Genomic DNA, 25,908 nt, shown 5'->3' with positions numbered 1-25,908 from the left:
TACATGTTTTTAAATGGCACACTCAAAAGTCTGGAAGAGAGAGGATTACTTGTTCCCCATGTTAAAGCCTGTCTCAATATTTTCAACAAAGGAAATGGAAGAAATTATATCTGTGTTGTATCTTGGCCAGCTTGGACTATAAATTTAAAGACATGAACAGCTTTGATAGATAGTTTTGGGTTTATTCTTTCTCTAGTAACTGTTCGCAAAAGAAGTGTAACACATTGGAGCAGTGTGTTACAAATTTTCTAAGTGCGTTTCCCTCCATCAGTGGCAGTCAGCACCTTAGGCAGCATAATTGTTTGTATAAATTGTTTATATAAATACAAAGCAGAGTAGGTGATACATGGGTCTGTCTGCTGAGGATCAGAAGTTGTTCACTTTGCAATCTTCGTTATATGTGAGATGTGCTTGATGATGAAGTTGGAGAGCAGCATTACTGATTACTGGTTAGTAATGTAACATCTTGATTCTCAGGCACAATCCTGATAGATAAAACATATGTTAGGTGTGACCACAAGGTGTATTCATTTTATGAGTTACTTGTGTAGGCTTTTGTCACCTACCTATCATTCGGAGGCAGATAGGTGAGCACCCAAACTTAATGATGGGAGCTTGTATTCAGTCTTTTGTGTGTTGAGCCACCTTATCACTTATAAAATGAATTGTTGAGAAAATGCTTTCTAAATTTGAGCTGTTGTTAGTTTTGGTACTTTTGCTTTGTGTGTGTATAATTTATATGACTTTGGTGTATATCTTTTTACTTTGAGATGCTTCTCCAGTTCTCAGTTGCCTCTAACAGCTGGGAGATGTTTGCAAGTGCTCAACAGTCTAGCTATGGGATTGACATGATCTCTTTTTACTAAACAAATGGAAAATGCCTGACTTAGCTTTTGTTGCTGTGAATGTAAACACTGTAAGTGCACTGCCTGACATACCTTCCTCCTTTTGACTGGGATAGGTGTTTTTGCTAATCTGAGGGAGGATGTAAAACTTGGCATGGAGACCAATAATAAAAGATCTGGTTAACATTGCAGCTTAAAGGTTTTTTTCTGGTGGCTTTTTTTTTTTGGTGTGTGTGAATTGCCTGTTTGTGTGTGTTTCTATAGTTTTAAGACCTAAGTTTACTTTAGATTAAATTTTGAATTGATTTGCAGTACAAATCAGCAAACTTTTTGGGCATGAAATTGGTATTTGTATTGACAGTACTGTAGTACAGGAGGACACTGACTCTGCAGTAAGTTGTAATATGACTGACAGGTTACTTTCTCACAGCTGTCAAGTAGTACTTATTCTGAAATCTTGTGGTTTGGAAGGAGTCTGTGACATCAGTCATGTACTCAATGTTACATGGTAGCTGGTTTTGTCTGTGTTTCCTCGGAAGTTGAGTAAAAGCAGAGGTGTGAATTTCAGAAACCTCTAATGCTCTACAGCTTGCCTTGCTGCTCCCAAAATAGCTGATAGAAACTTACCCTAAATAGTTTTCATGCTAGAGCTAAGTTATCAGGAATAGTGTGACTGCTTGAGTTGTGCTTCCTATTTGTGTGTGCTGTACTGGGCTTTGGTCTGGAATAAACACAGACCTGATTGTGTGACTTTTTAACTTGTTCCATTTCAAAAGGAGAAAAAATTCTAATTTTTAATCAAAGATTTTTGTTTGTCTGCTTTATGTTTTTGGTTTTGGTTTAGTTGTTCAGGGTTTTTTCCTTATTTCCCTGTATTACGTGATAAAACAAGGAGAGTATTTACTCCCTTGTTCTTGGATACAAACCACAAATGTTTCAGAACATATGTGGAGTTTCTGCAAGAGGAAAATGCAGTTGAACTTGAAAGGGAAGAATAACACTGTCATTAAATAGAAACTTAATATTGGGTGAAAATGTGAAAAAGCAGTATAGTAGCAATGTTTTCTGAAGTCTTAAGGGATTGATTCAACAGCTATGGCTATATTTGTTGTTCTGGCAATCAGAAAATAGATTAATAAAACTTAAGTCGAACAAAAAGACAATTGTCTCTTGAAGGAACTTTAAGGAATTTAAGTGTAAGGAACTTAAAGGAGTTGGTGGGCAATTTCTTCTTTAGTTTTCAGGTTGTGGTTGATAAAATCCTGCATAAAACTCTTGGAATAGTATATCATGAGTACTGGAAGAGAAATGCTAAGGAAATAAAATAGTAAATGTAATCATATTATATTTAGTCAGTTAACAGTAAGAATAATCTATGTATTGCATAAAAGAAGCTGGAGGAGGCTTTGTAGCAATATTAAAATCTGCTGGAGTTTCATTTTGAGAATGGAGTACAGAACAAATGTTGAAAACATGTTTCACAGCTCAGCATTGTACGCACTATGCATTGAACTAGGCAGGGATACTGGAGTTTCTTTAAAGCATGTCTGTATTTCAAGATACTATTGTGATGCATTTATACTAGAATTGAATTTCAATTTGCGTGTAATAAGGCCTTTCTGGTCTCCTGGGTCCTCAGATCTCTATCTAATCAGATATTTTTAGAAACACTGAACACTTTTCCTCTGAATTATGTTTGGAAAAAGCTTGTTTAAAAGCCATAATCTAGGGGGGCTTTTGGGTCATTCTCCCCTGTACCACCACCCTCCCCTCCCAGTCCGAAGTACTTGTGTCTTTGGGAACAAAGGGTGTCCTGTTTTGTTGGATCTGTGTGGTTTGAAGGCACTCCAAAGAAATCCAGAGCCTGCCTGTGTCACAAAAACGCAAAGCATTTTTGTTACTTTTTTTTGGCCTCTCAGAAAATCCACTGTTTTTTGCAGATCATTAGTGCCATGTTTTGTTGAGTTAGCTTTCTTGTGTGCAAACCTTTACTGCATTATACCCGAGCTTATTTTGTGTTAGGAAACTGCTTTTGTTAGATCTCCATGAACTGAAACACATGACCAAGAGGAGGAGATGTGCTAATCCTTTAATTAGTCTAAATTGATATCTCACTTGCTGAATCTCATCAGTCTTAACTGACAAAATGGTCAGAAAGGTGCATTTTATTTTTCCAAGGGCAATCAAAAGGAGTAAGGTGAGGATTATTTTCATCCATGTGTATCTCCTGTATTTATTGTGTACCTCCTTAATAGATAAATATTGTGTACCTCTCTCTTATCCCATATTCAGAAGTAGGGATGCTGACAGAGCTGCTGCTCTGTCAACATGTAGTAACATTAGGGTTTCTGATTATCTCAGTAGATGAAGGAGAGTAGATGAGCTTCATGGTGTTAGTGAAAGAAATGGGCCACCCAGGACACAACCCTTCTGTTAGTGCTTTGTTGCAGTGTGTGGAAATGGACTAGGCTTTCTCCCACCCCACAGGTGGGAAGTGCAGGTCTTTAAGACAAGAGCAGTTAGATGAGGAACTTTAAAGTCAAGTAAGTAATTCTGAGTTCATTTGAATGGCATGCACTTTACTGTGAGAGTGCTTTAGGTGTTTTTATGGCACTGCTTCCGAAAATAAGAACTGGGCAAAGCTAGCATCAAGCAAACCATCATTTTAAAATGTAACCTCCAAGTTACAAATGTTTTGCCCTCATAAAAGAAGTAACTATTATTTTTTTCTGCTGTGATTTCCTTTTTTGAGAAATGGATATTTGTGTGGCATTTGTTTTGATAGAACTGAAGTATGCTGTGAACTTGGACTAAGCTGTAGTAAGCAGACTTCTGCCTGTGCATAGTTCATTTGTGGTGTCTTCCATGACTGTTTCCTTCCTCCTGAAAGACTAGCTGCTTTCCCTTTTATGGAGGATCAAAGCCCCCAGTGTGATAAAAAGCGATGAAAATTTGAAATTACCGGGTGGAATAATGTAAGGATTTTGTTGGCAGAAACTACAGATTTCTGTCAGAAAAGGGCACCATGTTTGTCTAGGAATAAATTAACATGAGTTCCACTTCAGTTTGCTTGATAGCTTGAATAATACTGAAAATCAGGCTTGAATGGTAAGATTGCCAAGGTTAATAGACTAATTTTCATATTTTCTCATGCTTAATGAAGATTTTACCAGTTTTTATTTTTAAAACAAATTTTAGTAACATGTAGTTAGGAAATAGGCAAGAATACACAAGTGTAATGAATCTCTACATTTGCTCTTGATCTCATAAGGAAGGAATATGTAGCATTTATCCTGTTTGATTGTATGTTTTCTAATAAGAATTGCAGAGTATGTAAATAATCAGGTGTCACCTCCGAGGTACTACTCTACTTTGTCAGCTGTCCTTCTTGCATGAGGGTACCAGTTGTGATTGCTGGTTATAGTGCATAAATAGCAGTGAAAAAGTCCTGGGAGTTAGTGACAGAGCAGGAAGTTGCTCAAGGCATGGATCCTGCTTTGCATATAAACAAGAGGTCTCTGTTCAGCTGGTCTCACTAAACAGTTCTACAGTCAATCTTTCTCCTTGTCATATACACACATGCAGCCAGCTGCCAGGGCAGAGTTAACTTTCCCTTGTACTCCAGAGCAAGAAGGTACCAAGATTCACTGGTGTTCATTCAGTTTTGTTGAGCTGACATCCTCTGAAGGGTATATCTAGGTTTTTCTTACACTGCAGTACTAATATCAGATGTTTTGTTTTGAGGCATTTAAAAATATGTCATGGTTCATACTTAGTCATTGCTGAAGTAGATCTAACAGCAGATTGCCAGCTATCTAATTTGAAAATATCAAGATTAGGAGCCTCTGTGTTTTTCCATGTTAAACTGGTGAACTGGATTGGTGAACTCAGTTGTGCACTAGTAACGCAGCAGATTTTCTATACTTTTATAGACTTTAATACTTCCCTCTCTCCTTATGAAGTGAGTGCGATTGTGTTGCACCTGCTTGATTCACCTCCTGTTTCACCCCCTCTGCAGGGGTATTTTATAATGAGTATTTTTTTCTTTCTCTGTATAATATGCAGCAGGACAAAAAGACCTAAGTCAAAACCAACGAGGTATGCAATGGCCTGTGCCTTAGCTGATATATGCTAATCATTGTTACAAGTTTAACCCTTAGCATATGAGTAATCTTCTTCCTGAATTCTTTTTTCCGCTTTTCAGCTACTAAACAAGAAAAGGAGTCAGTTCATTAGAATGTGGCTGTGTATGTGTACTGCTTCTATCAAGCTGAATTCTCATTATTGCTCCAAGACTTTCACTAGTTTCTGAGTTTAAACTTTTTTAGGAACAAGAATGTGTAATGAATTCTTGTTGGGTAGAAACTATTTGTAGTGGAAGATTTATTTAAGGAGGTTTTGGAAATGCAAGGTAGACAGACCCACTTGAATCTGGTTTCTGCATTGCTTACTTCACTCTGCAGGGGCTTCACTCTTCTGTGTGTCCCAGGGTGAAGAAGGGAAAGAGTGAAGTACTAAAAGTAGATTGTACAGGGAATGGTTGTATTGGAGATTGGTTATTGCTAATTCTGAGTCACTCAACACTTTTCCTCTTGAAGAGTGCTTGTACATATCAAAGAGCCTTGGCTTTAATGGCTTTAGTGATAGAATTATGCAGGCTAATGTGAGATAAGACCAGATTCTCTTGTGTTGAATATATGCCTGTGGCAACTTAAAATATGAAGTCTGTCTTTGCTGAGCTGCTGTTACTAGTAGGTTAGTTCTGCTTTTTCATTTTATTCTGTCTTATAGGTATTTCTAGTTTGAGAAGGGTCAGCTTATTTCTGACCCAGTTGCATGGAAATCTTTAAAAAATTTAATCACTGAGTCATGACAGATGAACAATAATGCACAATAATGCTTGTACATATTCTGTTTTTAGATTTCCTCTCCAACCTTTTCATAGGTAATATTAACACAGTTAATTTTTTCTTGAAATAAAATGGATGGAGATTGAGAGCTATAGGGGGAGCACATGTTTATCTAGACTAAAGCACCATTTGGTAACATTATTTTTCTTTTCACAAATGGTTGACTAGTATAACCGTTTATATCGAACAGCAATTTATTAAAAGTTTTTAAAGTACTGTATTTCATTGGACATGAGATACAGCTATAAATACTGCAGAAAATTTGAGTAGTTGTATGAAAAACGCTTCTGATTTCAAAAAGCAGGCAACAGCAATTATTTGGACTGCCGTTAAATCAGTTTTTCTGTCTGTTTCTCCTACCCTTTTCCTTTCTTTTTGTAGGTGCATTTTACCTGGTATTTGAATATATGGACCATGACTTGATGGGACTGCTGGAATCTGGTTTGGTTCATTTTAATGAAAATCATATTAAATCTTTTATGAGACAGCTGATGGAGGGCTTGGCCTATTGCCACAAGAAGAACTTTTTGCACAGAGATATCAAATGTTCAAATATTCTACTAAATAATAGGTATGGTTATTACTTAAAAGTATGTAACAAAAATTGTATGTTAACATCTTTAAATCGTTATTTCAGTCTTTGCAGTTCACCTGATTGCAGTTATTAACAAAACTTATTTTCCAAGTTGCCTCATTTCTTTAAAATCGGTTGCAAAATACTAATTCAGTAATGTGCCTGCTTAACATGGGAACTTGCAGCTGTGTATTAAGCTTAATCTGTGTTAAAAAAGATTCAATTTTAATCCTGCTGAGTCAGAGTATGGGGGGAAAATTATCTGAGTTTAAATATATTAATACAGAATTGTAGGATGCAAGTGTTTGAAGTGTATTCTTTCTGCCATCTCATTTCAAGATCACAGTGTGGCTAGGTGGGGTCCTCGACAAGGACCTCAGAACTGTCATTCAGAACCAGCCCATCAGTCAGGATAATGCTTTTAAAGAGTATTTGATTAGGTATGTTCAAACATGCCTTAACTTGCATTATTGCTATCATCAAACGGGGAGAATAATTTGTTTTTTACTACTTTAACACATGGTAATTACAAATCATGTTAGTAAGTGTGGTGTTTTCAGTGTGCAGCAGCAGTAACAAATAAAAAGCTAGTGTGAGAATAATGGATGACTTCATTACCAACTGTTGTGCATCATAACCTGGAGTACTAAATCCAGGGAGCAACATTAGAGCAAGGTTTATAGCAGCAAAAAAGGGTATAGTTAAGAAAAAAGAGTAGGTAGGCAGCTTCTGGGATTTGTTGTCACAGGAAGTTTTGTGGGTAGTGTCAGGAGTCTCCAAAAAAGATGAGATACATTCAAGGATAAGATCATTAACACATGCTGATGGGGCTGGATAGGGATCCCTGTTTTAGCATCCTTAACACAATGATTGTGGGTAGTGATTAAGTTCCTCATACCTAATATATGAGGAAGATGAGCCCCAAAGGGAATGGGTTCACATGTTCTTCCTAAAAATCTACTGCTGCTGTTGGAGATGAAATACTGGGCAAATTTGATCAAGGGTCTATTTAGATAGGCCTAGTTTTCTCCCAGCTTTCTCCAAATTAAATTTGCTATTTCTTCCTCCTTTTTCCCTTAGCAGTCAACTAACATTTGACTGCTTTCAAATCTGTATCCTACTGCAGATGATGATACAGATACTTAAACAGATGTACACGTTCCTCCCCATTACTCACTGTGCCCACACACTTAATCCTATTATCTGCTGATCTCCATTAGTGTTTCTGTGTGCACCTTTGGGAGCTAAGAAGCTGGGTGTAACCTGAAAGTGGAGAAGAGTGCCTTATGGCAGAGGAGGAACTTGTTATTTTACTGTGTTCTCCAATCCAAGTTGTAGAGTTGGGTTTTCCCCCCCAGAACAATGTCTGAGCATCCTTAGGTTTTTCCACCAGCAGCACAAAAACATGGTAGTAGATCTGAATGATTTTTTAAGTCAGTGTTTCAAAAATCCTATTACTAGTTAAAGCCTGAGTCCAAACATGTGGATTATGTATGTTTTACATAGGCCACTTCAACGAATTTTTGAGCAAATACAAATAATCTTCTACAAATACATTCTCAGAAATAAGCATGTAAAAGGGGAACATTTCTTTGTTTATGGGTGTTTTTCAAGAAGTTAGATTAAAGGTCTGAAGGTCTGAGGAGGAAAATGGATGGAAACTATAACCTGTATATGGTATCATCACAAAACAGTCAAGTACATGCTGTTACCACAATATTGTCATACTAGCAGCAAATCTTGCTATAATTTGATTAAATAGCATGTATTTGAAAGTGATGGGAGTTATTAAAGTTTATCAGTACAGAAAAGGAAGACCACATATAACAATGCAACATTCATTCAGAGAAGCTTGCAGATAGCTTTCTGTTTGAATCATCCAGACGTTACAAGTAGTGGGAGTTTCTGGTCATAGAGCAGTGCCTTTTAGCTGTTGGAATGGGCAGGCAGGAGCTCTTCCCCTGTATCTTCTACTCTTCCCCTCATATGTGGAAAACCTCAGGAATGAGTTAGGGGTTATGTTATTCAGCAAGTTGGTTGCTGATAAAAATAGAAGCCCTTATCTGGTCAGTCACCCTGATATAAAGGCTGTATTTAAAATGTACAAGCGCAGAACAGGACTTTGATGGCTTCCTAGAAGGAAGTATGACTGCTGATAATTGTTTGTTGTACAAGTGCTCATGCTAGCAATAAGGCCTGAGAAAATAGCTGTTTCTTCCCTCAGTTTTTTCCTGCAGAGTTACTGACTGAAAGATTTTATGGTATAGACGTAAATTTTTACTATCATCCTATAATGTAAATGCCATTTGGTAGGCATACCCAATTTTGCTCACTTGTCTTTGCTATTCAGTGAGTTAGCGTACTGTTTAATGAAGAGATGCAGAGATAGCAGAGCATTGCCTCTTCATTAATGTGGTTTGGTGAAGATCACCGCTGTTTCAGTCTTAAACTTTACCTGATTTTGGGGGAAGAAAGCTTAACAGGATTAACCACTAAATAATTCTTTGCTTTTTCCACCAGAGGGCAGATAAAGCTCGCTGATTTTGGGCTTGCTCGGCTGTACAACTCAGAAGAAAGGTAAGAAACAATTACACTGTGAAAAAGCATTCAGAAGTTTAGTCTTTTTGCTTAACTATTATGAGGGACAGAAGAATGTTTTGTTTAGAGGAAATGTTATTGTACTGTAATACAAGTAATTGCTTAGGAAAGTGAAAGAAATACATGTTGTCTTATACAGCATAAAAGCACCAAAGTCTCTTTGTGCGGATGTATTGCTTTTCCAGGTGTTCTGGGTAAATAATGGTAGAAACAGGCCGTATATTGATTGGAAATTAACTTACACTCCTAAGTTTCTGGTCCTGTAAACCTGAGGTACATTTCTTCTGTTGGTATACCCAAGATGTTATTTAGGGAAATGTTTTTTTTTTTTTTTTGGCTGGCACAAAGTATCATACAGTTCCTCTTCAATAAGCATTACTAAGCATTACTTTTGTGTAAGATTTACCTTTACATTTCAAGAGGTTCATTGTATTCTTTAGGCAGTCAGTGCTGTTGAATCTGCTGGAAACAGAGATACAAGTTTAAATAAAAGTTATTCTGAAAGTTCTTGCGACTTGTGCTTCTGTTGTTCTTGGCTTCACTATGCTCATACTCCAGGAAACAGGTGCACAGTTTTTTATGATTAGGAACTTCAGTATTTACTTTGTAATCTAGCATTTGTCATGTGGAACTGACTTTTCAAAATCCAGGCTGAATGTTCACTGCAGTAATATGTCCATGAGGTGGTTAGATACAGAGATGTTTGGATACCTGACCTTACTTTGATTTCTGCATGTCTAATTTGAGAAATAATATCCATAACATTAGCTTTATGGGTTTATTGTTTTCTGCACGGCTCTTATGTTGTTGATAAATGTGTTAGCATTAGTTTCACTGAGCTATTGTCTCAGAACTCTTATTTCAGGAAAATATGCTTAACTACAGTTATGAAAATGGTTGAGTGTAATAGCAAAGTGAAATAATCTTAAGCATCTGGCAGCTAATTATTTTTTTTGTTTGGATGTACTTAATAATAAAAGGATGTTATCCTACCTTCTTGTTTTAACATGCACCAAACTGGCCTAATGGGTTTTTTTTCCTCTGGTTTACTATGTTTTGCTTGGGTTTTTTTAATGTCTGTTTTTAAATTAATTTAAATTTTCTTTGTAAAACTCACTGTTCATTAAGGATTAATGTGTCCTTATAATGTCCAGTGTCCTTATAATACCAATAACCCATTTTACTGTACATGAAACAGCAACATTATTATGCCATTATGCATAAATAACACCAAGATTAACATTTAATTAAGCTAGCTAATAGAATTGCCCGTTGAACATAGGAGAATAATTAGAATCTCAGTAGATTTTCGACAGTTCTTTTGTCACTCATTTTCCTTCTGACCTGCAGTAACAGATATAATTAATGTCTATCAACAAGTGTGTAATAGCTGCTGGTTTTTAATTCATGTACTTTGCATTTGGTTTACTGTTGTTTAGAATTTAATACTGTTTGAAAGGGTACAGAACTTAGTAGGGGCATAGTGGGGAGGAAATTAAGTACATTCCTATTTGGTTGCTGTAGTTGGGCTCCTTTAAATGTTATTCTGGTAGATTCAACGTGTTTGGAGTAGGAGGTATGACAGATTGCAAGACAAGACAAGTGTTCAAATAAAAACCACCATATATTAATACATATGAGCAATGTATCTATAGAGATAGTACATACCAAGTAAACATTTCATAGGGAATGTTTGCTTTAGAGATAAATATGATAAATGATGGAATTGTTTCCAAAAATGTGCTACCTTTTAAAAAGGAATTGGAGTTACGTGCCTTAATGAAAGAAGGACTTGGATGATTTTATAGAAGTGATTTTACAGAAGTGATACTACTGAGAATGCTGTAAGAGCTTGTTAGGCTTCATTCTGTGGTTGTTCATACTTATTGTTACTCTTTCTGTTTGGTGTTACCTCGTATTGGTAACTGAAAAAAAAGTTTCACCTAGTGAAAAACTGAAGAAAACTGAAGGAATTCTGGAATCACTTTTAAAGCACCCTGGTTGAAACAAAACCAACATCAAACATCTTTTCTGCTTTCTGTTTTGAACTGTTGATGCTGTAGTTCAGCCTGTGCACAAAAAAAAGAGTGTGTCTGCATTAGTAGAAATCTTTGCTTTAGTGGGAGGACGGAAAGGATTATTCACAGTGACCAAAATTTCTGGTTAGAGCTGTGGAGAATTAAAGATGTTGTGAAATATAGGAAGATACTCAAAGCATTTCAGGCTTTGGAGTCAGAATTGGAATGATGCAGTTCCAGAAAAAGGCTTTTATCTCTATTGTTCATATTTAAAGAGGGAAAAGTGATTTTTTTCCTTCTTTTTAAAGTGCTTGTAGAGGTCCTATATTTAGTTTGGTAATAGCCAATACGTGCATGAAAGTTACTGATTTTTTCTAAGTGAGTCCTGCTCCTGAAATGACTAGCAATGTAATAAATATACAGTATTGCTTTCTGAATAATAATGGAGATACACTATTCACATAGCATCAACGTGGCTGTGTGATTATTATTTATATCTTCAATCTGACTGTTTGTAGCCTTCATCAGGTAGTTGTGTTTCTTTTGTGCAGTTACAGCTTTGCTGGACTAAGAAGGTTGTACTGTTCTTGAGCAGCATCACAGAAGTAAAGTCCTTAAGGTATCATTTCTTTGGAAGTGTGATCGTACTGAAATGATAATTCTCTCTTTTTCCTCCTTCCAACAGCCGACCATATACCAACAAAGTTATTACATTATGGTATCGGCCTCCTGAACTTCTCCTTGGGGAAGAAAGATACACACCAGCTATTGATGTCTGGAGCTGTGGGTAAGAATTTGGATAGAAGCCTAGCAAGGATAAAAACAAGCCAGAAATAAATTTTAAATTTTCTGTCATTCTGTCCTGAAAGCTGTAATGATGGGATTTTGCAAAACTGTTTTACAGCTGTATCCTGGGTGAACTTTTTACAAAAAAGCCAATATTTCAAGCAAATCAAGAACTTGCTCAACTGGAACTCATAAGGTAACTAGCAAGCACTGCTACATAGATGCCTCATAAACTGACAGGTTTCTTTTCTTAGTGTTCTGAGATAATGCACTGCAAATACTTGCAAGTGGTCAGTTACTGCCCCGAGTGAGATGTTAGAGGTTTTGAAGGGCCTTTAACACAAGTGACTTCAGCACAGACATGAAGGACTTTTTGTGAGTGTTCTGTGGTCTTAGCAATGTACCATTGACCAGTAAGATGGGATTTTGTAGAGTAGCTGGAGTTGCCTATTACTGAAATTGTAGAGAGAGAGTAATCAAAATGCCTGTAATTTTTAAGATGACATTGCAACTTGCTTGTAGCAAATCAGAATGAGGACGTGGACAATAATGACAAGTGGGATTTGGGAGGAACAGGTTTTTGGCATGCTGCTGGCCATGAGTTCTTGTTTCAAACCTACCATGTACACACCTTAGCTTCATTACTTTTATGGGAATATTTCTGTTCCTTTAAAAACAGCCAGACATTTGGTGGACGTAAAAATTCTGTTTCTTTCCTTGTTCTCAATAAATCATAGAATGATAAGTATTTAATTTAGTGGAACCAGAACATCTTTTTCTTTCCCTTTATTCAGCAAGCAAAATCTGCTCTTGACTCTGATATCATAATTGACATTATAAATGAGGAGAGGTGGTCTTCCTAGAAATCAGGGGAAAAGGGGGTGAGTCCTACAGAACTTACAGAAAGTGAACAGTAAATGGTCAAATTAACTTACTAAAAAATATTACAAAGTTATATACTGACATGTTTTTCAAAATAGATTGAACAGTAGCATGCTTCTGTGTAATGTGTTATTTGCTGACCTGAATAAATGAAGGTTTTAGCTGGCGCAGAGCAGATCAGTGGTCGGTTTTGGCATAAGAAGAATTAAACTCATGAGTTTGGGAATTTTTGTTTTTGAGCACTAGATGGCATTGAAGCACATGAGAAGGAGTAATTCAAAGCTTTTCTTTGTGTTTTACCTCTGGTACAAAACTAAAACTTTGTGATGTCCTCCTGCTGGAAGCTTCGGTTTGTAGCTCATTTCTTGTCTTCACTGATGCTATGCATTTTTTGCTGTTTGAGCATATCAGTTTTATGAACATCTCTGCTGTGATTGTGTCGCAGCCAAAAATTCTACATTTATCTTTTCAAAATTTATCAAAGATAGAGGTGAAGTACGTTCTGATAGTAGTATTCTTATTACTTTTATTCTCCCTCCTGAAAATTATGTACACCAACCAGTGTAAAGTTAGATTGACTGGCATAGCACCTGGAGCATAAATCATTAGGTCTCTTACACTAACCATTTAAATCTAATGAAAAGGAGGGCTGAACTAGGGAAAAGTATTTGCAAAATGTCCTTTTATGACTGTCTGCATGAGATTTTGAAACCCTGCATTTATGAAAACACTGTATTAGTTCTTTTGCTCAGAAGTGTGGTGTTGATCAATTTGTACTTAGCTATTGGAAAAAAGGATGGGGATGGAATGTGGGGCATAAGAGTATTGGCAGCTCCATTTCTGGAGGTAGATGAGGCTTGAGGCATAAAACTCATAACTGAAGTAAAAAATACAGAGATTTTCTCTGTATAGTGGTTTATGCCTTTAGGACTTACTTGATTATTTAGGTTTTTTTTCCCTTATGTCTTCAGCATTAAATAAATTCTCAGGGAAAACTGCTTTTTCAGCTATTTGGTATATTTTCTTCAGTGGCATTGGGAGCTAAGGACATAAAAGTTACTCTAAATGTGGGCTATCCAGTTTTTCTAGTCAGATACCTGGAGAACTCTTCAGATGTAGTTGGCTACATTTTGGTAAACATTGGTAAACATTGGTGTAGAGGATGTTTGGGCTGGACTGAGGCAGAAACAGTAAATTTAGTCAGTATGGGGTGATCACCCTTTGTAGACAATTCACCATTATTTAATGGTGTTGGGCATTTGACAGTGGAGAAATTTTAGCTAAAAATAACCTGAACATGAAAATTGAAAATTATTCTTGTTTTCACTGTACTTGCAAGAACAAAAATGCCAGCTGTGCTCATTGTGGCTTTGGATCTCATACCCTTTTCTCCTTTCTTTTTGGTACAGCCGAATTTGCGGAAGTCCTTGTCCAGCAGTGTGGCCCGATGTTATAAAATTAGCTTACTTCAACACAATGAAACCAAAGAAGCAGTATCGTCGAAAACTGAGGGAAGAGTTTGCTTTGTAAGGATGAAGATTTAGTTTAGTCAACTGTAATACCATTAAGTTTTCCCAGAGACTTTATGAACTTCAGTATTTTCCAGAGAACGAGCATAGATCAAGTGTAAAGGAAACTGGCTTTAGGTTCTTGTCCTTCCCATGATACCCACAAAGCTTGTATTAAACCTTATTTAATAGGAGCATCAAGAAGAGAAAAGAAGGCCCTAAAATTTCAACCACCTGTCAGCTTTCACCTAAGGAAATACTTATTTGGTACACCTGCTTGTTGCCCTGTCCAGAAAACAGCTCAGAATACTTAATTGTTTTTTATTGGTAAAACTGGCTACAGCTAAATATGTAGTCTGGTTAACATTAGTCTTTTATGTCATAAACCCATTCAACACAGAGGAGTTACCTGAGCCATGTGTTCTAAAGTACTACCATTGGACTAGTTTTGTGCATATATCACAAGTGAAAGGTATGGAAAACAGCTGTTAGCTTATTTTAGGGGGATTGTTCCCCTCCTTCAGGTGCAGTGGGTTTCAAGAGAAATGTGTCATCCTGTTCATACTAATGAGACTAATATCTTTGAAGCAATAGAATTATTGTCTGTGAATCAAGCAAAAGTCTGGTGGTAAATTTCAAAATGCAAAAATACAGTCTTAGCTTTAAAATGTGGGTGTGTTTTTTTGTAAAGTACAAGGTTTCAAGCAATGAAACAGCACAAGGTGAAGAAAGCTTGAGTTATATAATAGCACAGGTAGTAAAAGGTCAAGTGTATTTCTGCAAACTCTTGCTGTCAAGCTCAGGTTGTGGGTGTGTTTTGTTAGTATTTAAGTTACCTGACGACTTATCATCTTGGAAGGGATGTGTTTACTAAAATTTTTCACAGATGTGTATGATACAAAATAAAGATGTGACGCTTTCCTCTGTTTTGCACTTCCGTAGCATCCCACCAGCTGCATTAGATTTATTCGATTATATGCTCGCCCTGGATCCCAGCAAGCGCTGCACAGCTGAACAAGCTCTACAGTGTGAGTTTCTGCGGGATGTGGAACCATCTAAAATGCCTCCTCCCGAGTGAGTAATTTCCACTGGTGTAATGGTACTGACCTCTAGGAAGTGTGAACATGCACCTGTTTCAATAAGTTCGTTGTGGTTCAGTAAAGGAGATCGTGGCAGAAATGTTGACATATGCTGTTGTTGAAAGGTCATTCTGTAGTAAAATGCTTGTGTAGCTAAGGACTCATACAATAGATAACAGAGTTGCTTTGTCATTCCTAGAACTAGTTGAGTTACTGTCTTTAAAGAAAATACTCTTCTATGAATGTTTCTAATTTAAAAAGCATTAATTTCCCTGTTATTTCAGTTTATCAGTGTCTACTTTTTACAGGGAATTTGAGATCCTCCAAGAATCTGAATTGCTGTCTTTGATGATAGAATGACAGTGGGTATAGAGTTCTGCACAGGTACCTGAGAGTTAAAGTGAAATACAATAAATTGTTTCATGAACCAGATGAGAGCCTTGGTTTTACAGGCAGGAAAAGTGAAATTGTGCAGGGTTGTTCCTTCAGTTTCTCTAGAGGAAGTGTATTACAATGTCCTGTAGGATTTTTGGAGTGATTTTGCCATCATTTAATCAGTACAAATCATAATGGAGCATGTCCTAAGGAAAACAATGAAAAGTAACTAGAGAATCTGCAGGTCTCATTCTTTCCTCAGTATAGCTGTCAGAACATAGAATCCATGATATTGTTTGAATAAACTGAGCCTTCAAGGCAGCCTGTGCTGACTTCTTTTTATCTAAGGATTTTTTCATCTAAGGATTTTATTAAAATTCTTTCTAGACTTACCTGTTATATACACAAAATTGTTGTACAAAATCACAGAATGGGTGAGGTGGGCAGAGACCACAGTGGGTCATCTGGTCCAGTCTCTTTGCTCAAGCAGGGTCATCCTAGAGCACATGGATTGTGTCCAGATGGTGTTTGTTGTTTTGCTCTCTGGGCAAACATTATTCATGTTCTGAAACATGAGCCAAAGAGGTTTCATTGCCTGAATATGACTCTATCACTGTGTGAAAATCAGAAATCAGCAATTTCAAGCTGTTTGCTGAAGTTTCAAAACCACTTATACAGCGTGTTGCTTATGGGCATTTTAAAGTAAGTGAATGGGAAGATCATCTTTTCTTCCCATGCATCCATCTAGAATGGATGTGGTAATGCATCCATTCTAGAAGCTGATATATGGAAATTCAAAACAAACTAGTCACTGGTGTCCTTTTAAAAATTAGGAGGAACCACACTCATTTCTGGCACACCACAGGAAGGTGTTGACTGTTCTCTTGAGAGAATGAAGTTCTGTTTTGAGAAGGAGCTGCTGTTCATCCAGAGAAAGTGACATGCAGATTGGAAGGACCATAGGATACTTCTCACAATGAGTTCTTACTTCCAGTTGTCTTTCAGAAAATACTTGGCAGGTGGAGGGAGAGAATAACAGAAGCAGTTGTCATAATTGCCTTTCCAGTGTCTCTTGGCATTTGTCAGCTAATTTTTCCCTGTTTCTGGGTGACAGAACTGCTAAGACAGTTAATATGTAATAGGAGAACATAAACCATTATTTTTACTGCCCATCTCAGTATTTCTGTGGGTCTTTGTGTTCCTCAGGAAATCAGAATTGAGATGCCTGCAGGGAGCTATAATGGAAGGACAGAATTGGTGGCAGATAAGTTTCTTAGCAGAACTTTGCCTCTGCATTCATATGTCTTATATAGGATATCCCCTTGTTCTTCTTGGTATCCCAGCTTTGGTAGTGTCAAGTGATATTTATTTGTGCAACTTATTTCTGCAACTTTTTTCTTTTTTCTCCCTACTTTCTTGGTTGCCTGAGCTATACACTATAAATACTAGATAGCCATGTCTGTTACTGTGGACAAATATGTGACCTAATGACTCAGCGGTACTTTTAGAAGCAGACAGAAGGACCCTGAAAAAAATGCTTTCATATTGATAACTTAAGTTACTTGGTAGTATGCAAGTTGTATATTCCATAGCAACTGTGCAGCATTGATTTTGAAGTTTTGAATTACAGAAATAATTAGGAAAATAATTCTCATTTTAAGATACTTTTTCCCCTTTTCTACCAGAAGGACATATGCTTCTGAAAGAGGCACTCAGTAAGTAGTTTTCAGCCAGAAAAAGCAGGTCTGAGAATTTGCTGGCTTTTGAATGTTTCCTGATGTATTTCTGGGTTTCAGAAGTTACAGTATGTATAATTAAAGTGTTTTTATCAGTATGATTAAAACAAAAATTAAATATAGGAATTGAACTGATTATCTTTAATCATTCTTTGCAGCCTTCCTTTGTGGCAGGATTGCCATGAGCTGTGGAGTAAGAAACGCAGAAGGCAGAAGCAGATGGGCATGACTGATGACTCTACGGCAGCTAAAGTCCCTAGGAAGGATCTGTCTCTCGGCATGGATGAGAGCAGAACCAACACCCCACAAGGCATGCAAACTTCTTCCCAACTCAAAACTCAGGGCAGCTCTAGTGTAGCACTTGGTCAGTAATATTTTCAGTTCTTATAATTACCTACTACTTGGATTGCACCTCTAGAAATTTTAGATGTTATTTACAGAGTATTGGCATCTCCTGGATTCTTGAGGGAGGAGCAGTATTGTAAGTTTAATCTTTGTTACAAAATATTTGGCTTTGCTTTTGGAAATGTAAGTGTTCCTTTCCAATTTTGCCTAACTTTTCAGCCTGGTCAGAGCAACTAACTTGCTTGCTCTGTATTTTGAGAGGATTTTAGCTGTTGCTCATCCATGATTCTTTGGTAATTCCACAAGCCAGTGGCTGTTCAAAGTTTCTCACAGTCTCCATAGATTGGGGCTTTATTTGAATTGATAAACTGATCAGAAGGCAGAGTTTAGTACAGTTATCATTTCAAATGGAACAGATTCCATCTGCGTGTTGTGTTAGCCTTGAGCTTTCCAGGTTGTTGGGGCTAAATCAAGTTGTAAAAAAAAAAAATAGCAACAAAAAAACCACCAAACCCACCCCCCCCACACAAGCTGGTATAACATGAAATATCTACCTCTGTGAATTGCACTGCCAGTAATTCTGAAACTTTAACAAAGTGTCTTGTTTGAGACAAGTTTTAGAAAAATATAACAAAGTAGTGGTTCCATATGGAGAGCGTTTGAGATACTCAGCAGTTAAGTGATAATTCTTAAAAATATGTAGAAATACAAAGAGTAACAACACCAAATGGATACCTGTAAGTTAAATGTTAGACCATTCTTGATTGTGCAAAGTAAGCCTAAATCCTATGGCACTGATAGAGGAGTTCAGCTACAATACACAGTTTATGCATTCTTAGCAGCTGACAATTCTGTATAGTAACCATCTTGAATCAACCCTTAATTTAACAGTAGCGCAGAGCTCCAAATATTCTGTGCAAAGATACATTGAAAGTAGTTATTTTGATCATATTGTATTGCAGTTTATTGCCTCTTGCTCCATTCATCTGGTTTCTCACTGTAAACCAGCTGCAAGATTCTGCTAATCCATATGTTTAGGCTAAACTTTTGGTAGCACTTTCAAGAACGACTTTCTGTAACTTTTTCTCCCATCAATGAAACTATATTAGAAGTTTAAAGAGTCCAAAGGATAGTTGTGCTTTTCTGACATAATAGCTTGATGGGAGACTACTATTAGTCATTAATACTGACTGTACAAAAAAAACCAAAGCAAATAGACGAGGAATCATTCTAACCTATATTGCTGTTTACCCATATGTACACAGAAAAAGATGTCTAGATAGAAAAGAAGACAATTTGATTTTCAGTGGTGCATAGAGGCATTTCCTGTATTAAACAAAACACTTCTGAAAGTCATAATGCACCTTAGATAATATTATTAATAAGACACATTATATAGCTCCATGACCAAATACATACTTTAGCCAAAACACTTGCATTTGTTTCTAAGCACCCCAAAAGGAGAGGTTAAAAAGACATTGTATCAATTGCTAATGTTCTGATTCATGAGTGGGACCCCTGGATATTGCATTTTGCAATTTAACAGGAGCTCTTCAGACTCAATTTTGTTATGACAGATTTCCCAGAATAGAGTTTCCTGTCAGAATGAACTTAAAGCTAACCAAAGAGTATGGAATAGGTAGATTAGTTTCCCTGTTTGGCATTTTTCTGATGAATTTTCACTGAGGGTCTGAGAGAAGTTTTTAATGTTGAGTATACCATCCTCAGATGTGACAAAATCTTCAATTAATCACAACATCTGAGTGAGAGTCAGCATAAGGCATAAGAAAATTGTGATTTATTTTTTTTGTATTGCCAAATAGAAGATGGATTATATTAGTATAGATACAAAACAATTTTGAAGTCCTTGGATTCCTCTTAAGTCAGTTCCAAGTGCTTGTATCCTGGTGCACATCCACAAGTAGAGTTGTGGCCTTTGCAGCATTTTACAGCTATGCTGTTCTTAAAACTTGCAAGGCATATACTTAATACTTTTGTGTGTCGTGTATGGCTTTTAATCTGCCATGAATTAATATATTGCTAAGATAGCACAACAGCAAGGATAGATGGGGACTGAATGTGCTGACCTGGGTTAAGAAAAATTCAGAGCTCAGCCAGCCTGCTCACACACTCATTTTCTAATTTTTGGCTACTTTCTTCTCAAAATCATTTGCTCATAGGGCGTGTTGCAATCCATGCTGTTTCACCACAATGGGTGTTTGAAGCTAAAAAACTACTTTGATATTCAAACTACTTAATTCATATTCCCCTACATCATTGTAATCTGCTCTTACTTGTGGCAAACTCCATTTAATTGAATTAACTGTGTATTATCACATGTTTCTTACTGAGTGATTGACTTCTCCCTCAAAGTTAGCACTGCCTTTTGCACTTATACTGTAAGCTCCTAGGCCATGTAGAGCCAGGTGGGCAGGTGTTAAAACCCAGATGCTGAATTAGAATGGGCTGGAATATGACTGGAAATGGATTTTGCATGTGGCTACTTTTTTAACAAAAGGTTGTGATATGTCAACGATAGGAAATTTTATGGGGATTGGAAGTCTAATAGCTGCCTAGAGCAGGTGGCCTTAAGCCCCAACTTAGTTATATTGTGGAATATTGAGCTCTAGCTTGGTGTTTTCCCGTCTGTGTAAGTGTGTGCCTGCACCTCATGGAAGTCATGTTGGTTATGGTGGCTCTTACTGTTCCATTTCCTATAGATACTCCCTAAAGACAGTTAACATGTAGAAGTATTCCATTTCTGTGTTGTCCAAACCCATGCTTTGCCAGTCGTGTCAGCTATGCTAGATTAGTCTTCTTTTGAGTTTCTCAAATATGCCAGTTCTAAATAATACTTAAAAACACCTTTTTTGTCTTTAGCAAAAACAAGCACTGGACAGCAGTTAAACCAGAATGAAGTGGCAATCCTTCTAAACCTGCTACAGTCTAAAACAAGTGTTAGTTTGGCACAGTTTGCCCAAGTATTGAATATTAAGGTAAACCCGGAGACTCAACAGCAACTAAATAAAATAAATCTTCCTGCTGGAATTTTGTCAGCAGGTGAAAAACAGTCAGAACAGCAGCAGCAGCCGCCGCCACCTCCGCCACCACCTCCAGAGCAGGAGCCTCTAAAACAGCCGATGGTCACACAGCCCCCCGTGCCACCTGCTCAGCTGGGTCAGCCTAAAGTGGAGACTGATGCTGCCCAGGCAGCTGTGCAGAGTGCATTTGCTGTTCTGTTGTCTCAGTTAATAAAGGCTCAGCAAACAAAACAAAAAGATTTTGTGTTGGAGGAGAAGGAAAATGGATCAGGAAATGAAATGTCATTACAACTCAGACAGCCTCCAGAGCCCGCCACTCCTGTGTCTGTCAGCCGGGACGACGTGGAATCTCCGGCACCTGGCTACCCACATCTGATCAAGTCATTATATGTGTCTGCAGGTACTGAAGGCCTTTATTGCTAACCAGCAAATACCTGGAGCACTGGAGATGTAATAGTGTGGGAGTAGAGAGTTAACATGTTTGCCATATGAATCTGTGTGAATATAGGAGATTAAATTGATTTGGTCACATTTTACGTCAGGATCAGAGAATTTGTCTTTTAGTCTAACAGGTTCCATGCAGATATAGCAAGCGATAGCTAACCTAAGAGGTGCACAAGTATTAGAGATGAAACTTTGATCATTATTGTAGGGGTTGGTTTTCTTAGTGGTGAGTGTAGTGGTGAAGACAGTGTTTTCTAGCAGATGCATAGATGTAATTTGCCAGTTTTGGCTGTGTGTTTAGGTAAAACTTATTTTCATGAGACAGTGTTTTATTTTGGGTTCTAATGCTGACTAGATCAGTTCTGTAGTGTCAAATTCAGTGGTTACCTTTAACTGTCACACACACATGGCTAAATGTTTCTGTTGAGGTGTTGTAGTGGCTTCTGTAGTCCTCTCACAATTTAGAGCTCTGTTCATATTTTTGGCTTGCAAATTCAGATTATTTTACATTGTTTTGTGGTGTTTGCAGCTGCGGAAAGAAATACTTGGAAGTGCTTTGGGGCTGTTCTTGGAGGGTTTTGGGGGGTTTTTTGAGAGATGTGCTTTTTTGTTTGTGTTTATTTTATACCTTGAGTTTTGCTGCTCTTTGATAGGGTGGCCCTTTGTCCTGTGAGAATTCTATCCTTATCTGTGAATCTTGATCCTCCTTTAAATTTTTAGTGTTTGTGTTGCTTGCGTTTTGTCCTGGTTGTTTGCTTTTGCTATGGTTTTTTTTAAGGAACTTGTGCTGTTTTTCTTTAACTGACAGCTTGGTAATCTCTAAGGAGCAACCTACATCATGCTCCTGAGCCAAATGAGCTGTTGCCAAATTTTGTCCAAAATAATCAATATAATTATTGACAAATTTAGCTAATTAATTCATTAAAATTGAAGTTAACAGACCTCTATGTTTTTCGAGGAAGGAGTCCTTTTCTTTCTGGTCCTATTGTTTGTATACTTTTGTTCCAGAGCTTTCTTTTTCATCTTCTTAGGTCAAGAGGATTTGGTTAGGCAGTCTGAGCTGAGGCTTCTGAACCGCACACCCGAGCAGGAGCGCCCTCGGATCTTGCCTCCAGACCAGCGTCCTCCCGAGCCACCAGAGCCTCCGCCGCTCACCGATGAAGACCTTGATTATCGGACAGAGAATCAGCAGTTGCCTATAAGTAACTCTTCAGGAACAGATCCTCATGCGGGAGTGAAAGCAGCTCTTCTGCAGCTGCTGGCTCAGCATCAAGCTCAGGCCACAACGGAGGAGCCAGTACAAGCGAGTGTGGATTATCAGGCTAGAGACTCCTATGTAACAGGCCCAGACTACAAGGATAACTTTGGATCGTCGTCCTTCTCATCTGCCTGTTACAGCACTAGCGATGGAATAGGAAGCGGACCATCAGGAGTATTAGAAAGGAGGAGTTTCCTTGGAAACTCAGATATTCAGTCTTTGGATAACTACAGTACTGCTTCATCTCACTCTGGTGCTGCCCCTCCTCCATCAGCCTTTCCAGAATCCTTTCCCAGCTCAGTAACTGGTTACAGAGACATTTACCTCAATGCTGGCCCCATGCTGTTCAGTGGAGATAAAGATCATAGGTTTGAATACAGCCACGGTCCAATCCCGGTTTTGGGGAGCAGTAGTGATGCTTCCACAGGGCCAGAGGGTGCACACTCTTTGTCCACAAAGATGCACAACTATAGCTATGGAAGTAATTTACAGGAAAATCCCACTGGCATCAGCCACATGCATGGACAGACTTGGACTTCTCCTGCCCAAGGACCTGGCTATTCCCAAGGATTCAGAGGACACATTAGCACATCTGCAGTGAGAGGGCGAGGCAGAGGATTACCATATTGAGTATCTGTTTTTCCTCAGGCACATCATTTTTATCTGGAAAAACTTCTTTTTCTCTCCTAGCTGCAATTTAAAGCAGCAATTCAACAGACTTGAATAATGTTAATTCAACAGCTTTATTTTTATGTGGAAAAGGGTCTTGCATACAGTAGAAAAAATTAAAAAATGCTTACAACTCATGCTGTCTAAAAACTAGATGACTTGATTGTACATGTTCACAAACTCTAGTTCTGACTTTTATTTTGTATTTTGGCAGTTTTAAGTGGATGCTAAATTTAGGGACATCAGCTTTTTATGGCACTCTTTCAGATCTTCTGAACTATGCACATTTGTGCTTTTTTTGTAAGTTTGGACCAACTTTTATGTAAAAAGAATGAAATTTTACAACAATCAAAGCAGGGCACTGATTTATTTGGTATTTTTCTTTTTACAGAACTACTTTTAGTCAAAGGTCACTGTCAGTCTTTGCACTGCTTTCAGTGTTATTGTGGAAGGTGTACTTCGTGCTCATTTCAGATAATAAAACACAACCTTTCTCTTGATGCAAAATTTTATAAATATTTGGTCAACTTTTTTTTTTTTTCCAAGAAAAAAGAAAAGGGTGTTCTGGTAAAATGTTCTCTCCATCTCCCACGCTTGTTTATATAAAAACTGTTTTACTTGAATGGTAAGTGCCTTAACATGTAAGCTTAAGGTCTGCAAAAATTTGGAAGTACTTCATAGGTTGCTATGAACATAATGCCTAAACCTAGGTAATTAAAAAGAGAATTCAGATAATAAGAAGAAACTCAAGCAGGTCATAATCTTGTGGTGTTTACTTTACATGGGCCAGTTACTTAGAGACCTGATTTTACCTAGATAAAACTGTAATTTCCAAATTGAACTTCATGAGAAACGTTGAAAGTGAGGAGAAGAATGAAGAGTGTAGTTTTTCCTCAGCTCCCTGTTGGAGTTGTATTAAGTGTTTTAGTTCCTCTGCCAAATGAACTATACTTTATATGTCCTTACCACGTGATGAAATAGTTTTTTTCTCTTAAATGTCAACAGCAGTAATTTCTTTACTTTGTGTGAAAAGCTGACACTGTTTGTCTTTTTACCCCAGGTACTGCATTGTAGGAAGTAACCAAAGGAAAAATGACCAGTATTTAAAGCAATGGCAAAATGTCTGACACTAGTTGTAATTCGCTGTAAACTTGTGATTGTGCCAATTAATTGATTTTATATCTGCTATCCACAGAACATTTTAATATTGGAATTGAGTGTCTCGGAACAACTAGGATTATTATAGTTAAAACTCTTACCAAGAGCCACTCCTCATACTAATTGCAACTTCCAGCATGTTTTTTTTGTTGTTTCCTCTGACAACAAGTAGTCTCTCCTGCAGAGAGGAGGTATGGTTATGTTTTGCCTGTACGTAAAAGGATGTCTTGAAGCCCATATTGGAAACAATTTTCCAACTGATTATCCAGTTGACAAATCGGTACTTTATGTAACTGAGTGTTTAAAAACTACTTTTTAAAAAGTAAAATTTCTACTTACACTATTACAAATGTCTTGTCAATGACTTTTTGGATTTTCAGGATCGAAGCCAAAGCTGTTGGTGTTTAGTTTCAGTTGAAAATCCTGACTCATTTATGGCTAATTCCCACACTGTAGAGCATGGAGAAACCCCCTTCACTAAGTCTGTATAGTGTTTGAGGATCTGGCAGATGAGGAATGGAGAGAGTCCTGCTGCTTACACTGTCCCCTAGTCTGGCAGTTGCCTTCACTAGACACAGTAGAAAATCCTGCCATCTGAAATAAAAGTGGCCAGTTCAGAAACAAATACTTACAACCTGAATAGCCTATGTTTAAGAAAGGCAAAAGCTTCATGGGATTAACAGTGCACCGGACCATATTTTTTCCTTGAGTAAGGACATCCCCCTAGCATTTTTCTGCTAGTAAAATTTTAAAGACAAAACCCATTAGTGTCATTTAGATACGGACAGTGTTGGCTAAGGCTCTTTGTTTACTAATGTTTAAAAAACCCAGACTCACAAATATATACAAGGATTGCTTTTTTTGGTTTATTTTGGTTTGTTTTTTTTTTTTTCTAGAATCAAGCTTTCAAAGCTTATATGCACTTAGTTTCGCTAAAGATGTGCAGAGGTTACCCACCTGCACTTGAAGTGTAACTGCAGGCAGTAGTAGGATGAAAACACAGGTAAGTTCAAATGGAAAGTAGATCTCAGAGAACTAAATTAATTTACTTCCAATACAAAAATACAAGGAAGAAGTTGTGTCTCCTACCTTCCCTTTTGGACATAAATTTTCAAGTAATTTAGTTAGCTTCATTTGGTGTAGAGAAGTAGGTCCCCTCTGCATCATGAGTGTGCAGTTTGCTTATGGACTGGCAGTACTTTCAGACATTGTTCTACCAGAATGGATTTCAGTCTTTGGCCACAAAAAAAGCCCCAACAGCCCCAGCACAAGTAATCCTGACTCTGAGAAGAGAGGAGGTGCAAAAAGTAAGTGACTTCCAGATGAATCGGAAACAAAACTCTGGCATGCTGTAAGCAGATAAATACTGTACAATGACATTTCCCCATCTTAAGGATTTTTAGCTTGTGACTTTGAACGCTGTATTTGCCTGGGACAACAGTGTTGGGATAATTTGGAGAGAAAGTTAATGTATTTCTATTTGTGATAACTCTAAAAAGATTGCCTTCTCTGCAATCCAGGGAATCTTCTTGGCTCTTCTGCTGACACCTTTTCTCCTGGGCTGGTGCAGGTGTGGCAGGAGGATTGGTGCCGCTCTCCCCTGGCCTGGAATTGTGTCTGGGCAGGTTAGCAGGTAGGGAACTGCCCAGATTTAAGGACAGTAGGCCCACATTCATTTGTAC

The 25,908-nt window shown here is 37.6% G+C and overlaps 1 protein-coding gene across 1 annotated transcript in view; it reads left to right on the top strand.

Annotated features, from left to right (window-relative positions):
* Window positions 1–24,833, top strand: part of CDK13 (cyclin dependent kinase 13) — a 44,400-nt gene extending 19,567 nt beyond the window's left edge. The window contains exons 6-14 of the mRNA XM_054273450.1: window positions 6,137–6,326; window positions 8,850–8,906; window positions 11,631–11,732; window positions 11,850–11,927; window positions 14,023–14,139; window positions 15,064–15,195; window positions 17,470–17,675; window positions 20,537–21,097; window positions 22,173–24,833. Of these exons, the coding sequence (XP_054129425.1) occupies window positions 6,137–6,326; window positions 8,850–8,906; window positions 11,631–11,732; window positions 11,850–11,927; window positions 14,023–14,139; window positions 15,064–15,195; window positions 17,470–17,675; window positions 20,537–21,097; window positions 22,173–23,029 (2,300 nt within the window). The 3' untranslated portion in view covers window positions 23,030–24,833. The remainder of the gene's footprint in view (window positions 1–6,136; window positions 6,327–8,849; window positions 8,907–11,630; window positions 11,733–11,849; window positions 11,928–14,022; window positions 14,140–15,063; window positions 15,196–17,469; window positions 17,676–20,536; window positions 21,098–22,172) is intronic.
* The last annotated feature ends 1,075 nt before the right edge of the window (window positions 24,834–25,908 follow it).

This window comes from Melozone crissalis, unplaced genomic scaffold, assembly GCF_028551555.1.
Source record: "Melozone crissalis strain CALT ecotype California unplaced genomic scaffold, PUWL_Pcris_2 ptg000016l_1, whole genome shotgun sequence".
In the NCBI taxonomy this organism is placed as follows: domain Eukaryota; kingdom Metazoa; phylum Chordata; class Aves; order Passeriformes; family Passerellidae; genus Melozone; species Melozone crissalis.
This window is presented reverse-complemented; position numbering and strand designations above follow the sequence as displayed.